General features: G+C 35.6%; 1 protein-coding gene across 1 annotated transcript; it reads left to right on the top strand.

Moving 5' to 3' along the window:
- The first annotated feature begins 2,109 nt into the window (after positions 1 to 2,109).
- Positions 2,110 to 7,415, top strand: LOC143716330 (E3 ubiquitin-protein ligase TRIM39-like). Its single transcript, XM_077208826.1, has 9 exons — positions 2,110 to 2,263; positions 3,538 to 3,634; positions 3,724 to 3,803; positions 3,936 to 4,489; positions 4,584 to 4,670; positions 5,137 to 5,370; positions 5,452 to 5,593; positions 6,062 to 6,097; positions 6,242 to 7,415. Exons 2-9 carry the CDS (start codon positions 3,609 to 3,611, stop codon positions 6,775 to 6,777), a joined length of 1,695 nt encoding a protein of 564 aa, XP_077064941.1. The 5' UTR covers positions 2,110 to 2,263; positions 3,538 to 3,608; the 3' UTR covers positions 6,778 to 7,415.
- Positions 7,416 to 9,945: the final 2,530 nt, after the last annotated feature.

Here is a 9,945-nt window from a genome sequence, read left to right on the forward strand (position 1 = left end):
TTGCTAGTTTTTTTGTCTCAATGCTGCTTGTGTAAGATGTTTGTGTATTATGTCATAATTAACTTTACGGTTGACATTGTTGAGGTTTTTGGATGCCAGAGGGAAAGATTTCCATGCAAGGTTATTGTGTAATTATTTAGATTAAGCAACTATTGAGAAAAGTTTTGTAAAATGATTTGTTTGAGCAGTAATAATGACTGAATCTGTTGACATGTTGAATATTATCCCACCAGGTGTCACTAAATAGTAGCCTGAGTTCATACAGGTTAGAGAAGCTCATCGTGTGTTGTCTAGTCTGAATTTACATTGACACAGGGTGTATTATGGTTTCCAGTCTCATATGGGAATAAACAATCAAGGCAGTAGGTAAAAACACAGCATGTAGATTTATATATGATCCGTTATTATGTTAGATATAGCGACAATTCAGCACTAGTCAAGTAGGACTGATATCAGTTGACCAGAAATCCATTTTCTTTATTGACGTATCACATTTTTTCTATTATTGATTGATTTGCTGACGAACCTACTGCGTTTTGAATTATGGGAGGATTTTTTTGTCTTTGCAATCCACTGTAACAATATGAAAAGAAAAAAAAAGACAACATATACTCTTGGTCTTCTCTCCCGATTTACTTTACCATATATCCCATTTAAAATTTACTTGAAAGCACTGAGAATTTCTCGTTTTTCTACCCAAATCCTCACGTCTCTTGGTTTGTTTTCACACTGATGGTTTAAAATGCAATTGTCTCCGTTTTCATAATGGTTCTAAACCTGGTATGTCTGTCAAAATGATACAAACCACTTTTAAATATGTTCACTCAATGCTAGTTAATAAACATTTTTGATTAACGCAATGTATGGTTCATAATATAGACATATTACAGTGCCATATATTGCTTTGGAAAGAATCAAGGTGTTGAGGTCATTCATGGACTGATGAAAGTAATTCGTTTTTTTAGCTTAATATTGCGCTTATAGTCTGAGCCTTATACGCGGATTGTTTACAGTTTAACACAAGTTATTCACATAAAGTATCATGGGCCGTATACGAAAAAGGTGGATAAACTGTAGCCTACTTTAAATGGTTTTTGACATTCTGCATGGGAATCTAATCATAGGCTAGACTGTCGTTTTTGACATCCAAACCTTTGATGTAATTGGGATCTCATTCTGACAGCAGCAGAAGTCACTGTTCTTGCAGTCGGACAATTGCTGACTAGTTAGTTGATAAAAAACGATTCAATCCAGCAGGACGTTATTGAAGACATCAACAATGCAGCCTCACCTGCAGTCTTTACCAACGAGCTCTTGAATTGAATGAGACATAAGGTGTGCAGTGCTGGGGTAGGCCTACTGCAGGATCATGATTGGGAACCACTGCTCTAAGCAAGTCTGTATTAGCCTACTATATGCCATACTGCAGGGGTCTTCAACCCTGCTCAGACTCCAGCACCAACCATACTCCAAAACATCTGCTTTTCCAGACCTCTAAACTCCTTGATGAGCTGTGTCTTTCATTGGGGTTGAATGCATCAATGAAACAGATGCTTGACAAATGCATTCACAACCTTGCAACTATTGAACTTTAATACATGAAGTAATACATCATTTCCATTACATTTTTGGCCCGCAACAATATAATAATTACAAACAAATACAAAAAATTAAAAAATGGACCAATCCGCCTCCGACTTGTCCTGACCGGGACGGTACGTGAGAAACGTTTTTTTTTTGCAGTTCAACTGTGAAACTGCACTTACGCTTCGGCATTTTGTGTGCAAATTAATGCTGCTCCGCTGTCTGCTCTGCTCCCTTTATATGTGCGCGTCACAGAGCCGTCCACAAGGTAGCCTCTCGGGAATTACGTCACACAACAAAGTACCGTATTGTGTGCAAAGGCAAGCGCCAGTCAATTTAAAGTAAGCTTAATGGTCCCATGAAAAACAGTGAAAACCGGACATTTTCATGAATTTATAAAAATTTAAAATAAAAAAAACCGGACAGTAGCCTACGTAAAAAGTGGACATGTCCGGGCAAAAGAGGACGTTTGGTCACCCTAACTGTAACTAAATTATGTTATGTTGAGAAAAGATGGGGGGGACTGTGACGTCATTGAAGGTGAGCGAGAGCTTTACTGAAAGGGAAACTAAACTGATCAACGACAGTTTGAAAAGTGAAAACGGAATAATTTTTCTTTTAAACAACAGAAAATTTATTCAGATATTAAGCTAACACCACAGCTGATACTCACTATTAAGTAAGTGATATTCATTGTAGCTACTATAGGATTTTACTGAATGGGTTTTTAATGTTAATGCTTCAGTAGGCCTAACTGGAATGTATTGGGGCCATTCCACCGAATTGGTGACATTTGCTTGTTGTAACTCTTCAAAATTAAACTTTATTTTTAAAATCTTTTTTCAACACTGAAACTAATAGCCTACTACACATATTTAACTAAGATTTCTAAGCAGAAGATGGACGCATGTTTTCTCAGTCCTGCCACCGAAAATCATGTGCCATTTAAAAAGCGTGTTTAAAGGCATGTCAATTAATTATTTTCCCCACAAGAAAGTGTTCATTTTAAAGAAATTGTTGGTTATATGTGCGAATAATTGATATTTGTGGCAAAAAAGAATCACTATATAAGGCATGGTATTTAAGTCACTTCGTGGTTGACTGGCTCCCTGCAAGTATGATACTCAGATTGTAAAACTAATGCTAATGTCTACAATATAAGTAATTGCAACCTTAAAACTCATAATTCAGGTGAATAGTATTATATAAACTAATATTTACAGTATTAAATCAACAAAACAGAGGACTCTACTCACTCCTGTTACTTTAACTCACTCCAGTTATTTTTCATATAAGTAACAGGGCTGAAAGTTACAGGATTGAGTTTTTAAGTAAAAAGTTATCAAATACATGGCATATGGCCATATAGCGTACATGCTAATAGCATGAGGACACTGAGCAAATTAGTGACTTAACAAAAGTTCATATATTTTAAACAGGACTGAGTGAAAACCCGGGGACATTACTAAAATGTGTATTTTATCTAAAATATTAGATACAATATTTTTTTCTCGTGAAAAAAAAACATTTTAAAGTAGATTGGATATAAAGTCACACAACAATGCTAAAAAAATTACGATTTCTGAAGGATTTTAATCATTATATTTCATGGTAAAGTTTAGTGTAGTTTTTTTTAATGTTTTAAATTATACATTTAAAATTTGTAGTTAGCTTGTGAAGGACATTTTGCTTAATAAAAAATGTATTTTAGAGTTTATTTTCATGCAAATGTTATACATATAATGTCCTGGGGTCAGAAATGTCTCCCTTTCGGTGGAATGGCTCAATGGGCAAAACCAGGATTTATACATTAGTCAAGTACACAACCAGTTTGCTAAATTCCAATAAGTTTGCTTCATTGAAATTAATTCAGAATTGTAGTGATTGCTGATTGAGAGTGGGCCTATGTCATTTGATTATTTTTAAAGAAAAGTTTTGTGTGTTTTTGTCAAGACTTAAGAACCAGGAAGCAGCCTACTTGAACTTCAGACTAAGAAACACAGAAGTGAAATCTGAAGTTGAAAATGTTTGCTAAATTAAAAAATAAAATGTAAGTTAAACTTTACATTACAACTGTTGTGTAGGATATAACTTTGTGCTGATTTTGTGTAATGTGTGGTGATTTTGTCCTATATATAGACTTGAAGAGCAGAATAAAGCAATGGCAGAAGAAGCAGTAAAACAAAGCAAGGCCATGAGTATCGATGCACTTCTAACAAGTCAGTAACTATGAAAAAACTTATAATAGCCTAATTGCTAACCTAATTGTTGATGAATTTTTTCCGTTTTCATTTGTGTAAATCAGTTCTAAATGAAGGTGATTAATAGTGCTTCTTCATCTTTGTCTTCAGCTCTGTCATCCTCCAGTGGTCCTCTGGCAGAGGAGCTCCAGTGCTCAATCTGTCTCGATGTGTTCACTGATCCAGTCAGCACTCCATGTGGACACAACTTCTGTAAGAGCTGCCTGAACCAGTGCTGGGACAACAGTCAGACCTACAACTGTCCATTATGTAAAGAAACGTTCAATACAAGACCTTACCTCAAGATCAACATAGCACTCAGAGAGGTTGTGCTGCTTTTTACGGAAATATCTGGCCAGAGTAAATCTGAGGTTCTCTGTGACATCTGTGATGATGTAAAGATGAAAGCTCTGAAGATGTGCCTGGTGTGTCAGAGCTCATACTGTCAAACTCATCTGGAGCCTCATCAGAGAGTCCCAAAGCTAAAGAAACACAAACTGATCGATCCTGTGGAGAATCTTGAGGTCTATATCTGTCAGAAACATGATAAACCTCTGGAGCTGTTCTGTAGAGATGATCAGACATGTGTGTGTTTACTCTGTGCTGTGACAAACCACAGGAATCACAACACTGTTTCTATTGAGGAGGAGAGTGAAGAGAGGAAGGTAACAACACCAACACATTTTTTTTTTTACTAGACATTTGTATTGGATGGGTTTGAATCTGTTGAGTCTCTGTGTTTGTCTGTTCTGTCTGTAGTCTCAGCTGCAGACAGACGTGAAGCAGACGATCCAGGACAAAATGAAGAGGATTCAAGACTTCAAAAGCTCAGCAAAACACAGAAAAGTGAGTCTTACCACAATGTTTCAGTTAAATATTTTAACTTAAGATGTGTTTTGTAGAAATGTTACATTTCTTTAGAAATAAAAAATGGAAACAAATGTGACAGGACTGTTGAGCTATGCAAAGAATGTGGATAGCTATTGAAATATCTGATTTTTGTTTGCAGATCTGAGCACATCTGAGACACTGTTGAGATCTTTCCTGAAAGTATATACATTTGAGATTACTGGGATGATTTTTAAGGAAAAATAGAGAAGAAAATTATTCAAGTCTTTATTTGATCTTCATTTAATCTGATTGCTGTCTAGGAGAAACAAAAGAAATATCATAGAGATTGCATTTGTGTTTTTTTTTTACTTAAAATAAAATTGATGAAGTTAAACATTCTATGTATTATGATGTTTTAATTTGCTTTGTAAAAAATGTGCTGAAGTAGCAATACAAGATCACGTATTCCTTGATTTATCAGGAAACATCAGAGAAAGAGAAAGCAGAGACTATTGCGCTCTTCACTGATCTGATCCGCTCCATTGAGAGATGTCAGTCTGAGCTGCTGAAGATGATGGAGCAGAAGCAGAAAGCAGCAGAGAGGAAGACTGAAGAGTTTATTAAAGAGCTGGAGCAGGAGATCTCTGAGCTAAAGAGGAGAGACACTGAGCTGGAGCAGCTCTCACACACTGAGGATCACCTGCACCTCCTACAGGTCAGTGTAGATCCTTCTGTCTGCTCACATCACAGCACAACACTCCCCATGCTGAGCGATTTCTGCTCTCTCCTGCTGTAGATATACCCGTCTCTGAGCGGACCTGCACACACCAGCAGCTGGACTGACATCTGTAATAGTGACACTCATGAGAGTGTGACGAATCTGAGGAAAGCTTTGATTCAGCTTCAGGAGACTCTAGAAGAGAGACTCAACAAAACTGGTAAGAGAATGTCAGGCTTATTTTGTGGGAAAAGGGCACATGCACATCATTAAGAAAGAATCATTAATCAAACATACAGTGTAAACTTGCATATCCATTATCAATTCAGTCACATTAAGGGCTTTACTTAATTTACTGAACAAGAAAACTTTCCCTTGTGTCTAAATCATATTCTTATTTCTTCACATTTATTTTGCTTTATCCAATTTTATTTTCTTAAAAATGTTTTTTATAAAAATTATAACATTTTGCTAAGTGATTTGCTACTTTGGATAATTTCTGTCAAAGCACCTAACACGAATCTACAGAAATAGACTACGATATCACCACAAACATGTAAATTCATTAGTGTCAGTTATAGGCAGTAATAAGGAAGACTAGTAGAGACACAAACATCCATCAGAGCACATAAGCTGAACATACAATTGTATTGTATTAAAGTTCTCTCATAACCTTTATTGTCATTAGTCTCTCCAGAGCTGAAGTGGATACAACGATATGCAGGTACAATCTTTTGTTTGTTTGGTTACATTGTCATGTGATAAGAGTTTAAAATCGTATATTAAAGTACTCAATACATTGTTTTAGATTTTATTTTAAATTTGTCATATTAAGAAGTTGTGATTCAGATCTTTATCTCTCTCTCAGTGGATGTGACTCTGGATCCTGATACAGCTCATCCATTACTCATCCTGTCTGATGATGGAAAACAAGTGACATGTGGAGATACTGAGCTTAAACTCAAAGACAATACAAAGAGGTTCGATTATTGTTACAATGTCCTTGCAAAAGAAGGATTCAGCTCAGGGAGATTTTATTTTGAGGTGCAGGTAAAGGGAAACACTGAATGGGATTTAGGAGTGGCCAGAGAATCCATTAACAGGAAGGGAATGATCACAGCAGCTCCTGAGAATGGATACTGGACTGTATTTCTGAGGGATGGGAATCACTATCAGGCTTGTGAAGGTCCTGATGTCTCTCTGTCTCTGAGAGTGAAGCCTCAGGTAGTGGGTGTGTTTGTGGATTATGAGGAGGGTCTGGTTTCCTTTTATGATGTGGAGTCCAGATCTCATATTTATTCTTTCACTGGTCAGTCTTTTACTGAGAAACTCTACCCATTCTTTAGCCCTAGTGATAATGAAAGTGAAAATGCAGCGCCACTGATCATCTTACATGTCAAATAAAATACATTTACACCCAATGCACCAATAAGAATATGAAAATAACATTTTAGATCTATGAATATTTATTGTCAAACAATGTTTTCCAGCTTTGAAAATCTGCTATATTTTTTTCTGTTAAATATTCAGTGTTTTTCTGAAGGGGCAGCAATGTTTGCTCAAGCCATTTTCTTTCTGTTGCTTTAGCTGTGAAAGTAAAAGTTCATGTAAAATGTTTTATCTAAACAAACATCTGTGTTCATTTCTATAATTCAAGGTGAATGGGCCATCCATTACACACAGGAAGAACATTTTATAAACAATAGCATATTTAATTTCTGAATAAAGATGAAGCAGTGAGGGATAGATGCACAGGAACAAAGGTAACTACATAATATCAAGTGTATTTTTGAAGTATACATTCATGCATGCTTTTTGAGTCCATATTTGCCACAACTCCTTACAACTCCTGAGGTGGAGTTTGTCAAGCTTCTCTTTCCACTTTTTCATCTCTAGAAAAATGGGGATGAGTATGATGCAGAAACTGCCACCAGTTTGGTTTATCAGTTTATTTAATAATGAATTTTAAAGTAATTATGTTAATAATTATGTACAAATTCCAACAGTATGTGAAATATGCAATAAAAGTTGTGACAAAACATCTACATGATGATCTAACATATTCAATATAGCGGTATATTTTAATGTGCTTCATATCCATGAGGAAAGATGAGAGGAGCTATGACATCACTGCATTTGAAATCTTTCATTGGACGTAAAACTCAACAGAACAATTTGGCAAAATATAAAACCATTGTTTTCATTAAAAACAGAACATTTATTCAGGCAGTCTAAGATGTATGTATACACCGATGAAAACTCATACACAGGTAAGTGATGGAAATATAAGAAATTTTACTGTACTGGTTATTGGTCTGTTTCTGTATAACTGTAGTAAATTTGGGTAAAACCCAGGTTTCAATATGAGACCTGCTCAGTATTATTGAGTTTGCTTCAATGAAATTGAATTAAGACTCATTGAATGAATTGTGAATTGTTTGCAATTCACATGACTAAAGAAACATGTACATGAATTGCAAAACGGAGCTAATAAGAGATCGCTCTGGACTGGTTATGTTTTACATTCAGATTTAATCTTACTTAAATGTTTTAAGTAATAAAAAAAGCGCTGATATTTATTTTGTAGTTTTGTTTATTGATTGTTATTTCCCCTTTTGTTTGCAGTAATCTGTAATTACTTAAAAATGAAGACCCTAGCTTTCTGATTGACTCTTATCTTGACTTTGAGGGTGCTAAGACAACCATCAACCTCTTGATGAACTAGCCACAGCCTTCCAGACGATGATGATGCCATCTCCAAACTGGTACTTTTAGACCTCACACCTCAAACTACTGCTAAGGTCCTTTTAAAAATTATTTTTAAACTCTTTGTTTTTTGTTGTTGTAAATTTTAAACTCTCTGTGTGTTTGGCCTTCTAAAACTTCTAAAATGCTTCTAGGCCATGCCTGTGCTGCTTCTGCCATCTATTGGACATTATTGGTAGTGCTTTATTTGTGTTGTGATAAATTCTTAACAGTAATATTAAAGGGATAGTTCACCCAAAAATGAAAATTCTGTCAGTATTGACTCACCCTCATGTTGTTCCAACCCCGTAAGACCTTCGTTCATCTTCGAAACAAGGAATTAAGATATTTTTGATTAAATCTGAGAGCTGGATCACTCCTCCATAGGCTTCTTCAGGGATTGAAATTTGCCAGCCCTGAAAAGTTATTAAAGACATCGTTAAAATAGTCCAAGTGACTACAGTGGCTCAATCTTAAGTTTATCAAGTGACGAGAATACTTTTTGTGCGCAAAAACAAACAAAAATAACGGCTTTATTTCAACTATTCATTTCCTTCTCTGTGGGCCTCTAGTCAGTTAACGTAGTGTGATTGCGTAGAGCTACGTCACACGTAGGCTCACTATTGGCCGACCCTGGTCATGTGTGTGATGCGTGTGACTTACGCTAGCTTATAGTTTACGCTATTACACTAGTGAACTGACTCGAGGCCCAGAGAGAAGGAAATGAATAGTTGAAATTCTCGTCGTTTGATAAACTTAAGATTGAGCCACTGTAGTCACTTGGACTATTTTAACGATGTCTTTAATAACTTTTCGGGGAACAAGTTTCAACCCCTTAAGAAGCCTATGGAGGAGTGATCCAGCTCTCAGATTTAATCAAAAATATCTTAATTCGTGTTTCGAAGATGAACGAAGGTCTTATGGGGTTGGAACAACGTGTGGGTGAGTAAATACTGACAGAATTTTCATTTTTGGGTCAACTATCCCTTTAAAATTTAATATTAATATAACTGGAAAGAATTCAACTTCTTTCTTTTCAAGTATTTAAGTCTTTCTTCTCAAGAAGACAATGCCTCTATTGTTGAAATTAACCAGAGGTGATTTAGTCTGTCTGCATGTCTCTATTTGTGCAAGTGGCTATATTATACTTGTATTGTAACCCAGAGTCAATACAATTATGTATAATATAGTACACAGATAGTCTTATATAATATATATTGCATAATGTATATTACATCGGTATATAATGTATATTACATCCTCAGCTTGTGTATCAAATTTCAAACTAATTATAAAGTGTTTAATAACAAAATTTTAAAGGGGTCATGATTTGAGAAATCAAAATTTCCCTGATCTTTTAAAATGTAAGAGGTTATTATACTGTAAAACATCCTGTAAGTTTCAGAACTCAAAAAGTCCTTGTTAGTCCACAAACTGCTTGAATCCAAGCTCAGGAAATGATGTAATAGTGCGACAATCAGATCAACGCCTACTTCTACATCATCGCATCTTTGGCTCTACCCACTGGCACTTTAGTGAGATGAGAAGAGAGATAGCCCCACAGGATCACAGGACTGGAAAGTGGTTATTTATTTTCAATTATGCAAATGTCTCAGTAGAGCATGTTGTTTGTTCGGTACATTTCACTGTGGTTTGTTTGGTAAATCATTTGAAATTTCAGCGCAGATTTTGAAAACCGTCTTTTACTGTAAGATATTGACCCAACAGTAATGACACAACATGTAAGTAACTGTTAAATCTAATGCCTAATCTGTGATCAGTGACTTCTGATATGATTCATGTACAGTCAGATTGTACAGTCAGTTC

The sequence above is a fragment of the Siphateles boraxobius genome, unplaced genomic scaffold (genome assembly GCF_051911475.1).
Source record: "Siphateles boraxobius isolate OS27281-9 unplaced genomic scaffold, OSU_SipBor_1 6, whole genome shotgun sequence".
Lineage (NCBI taxonomy): Eukaryota > Metazoa > Chordata > Actinopteri > Cypriniformes > Leuciscidae > Siphateles > Siphateles boraxobius.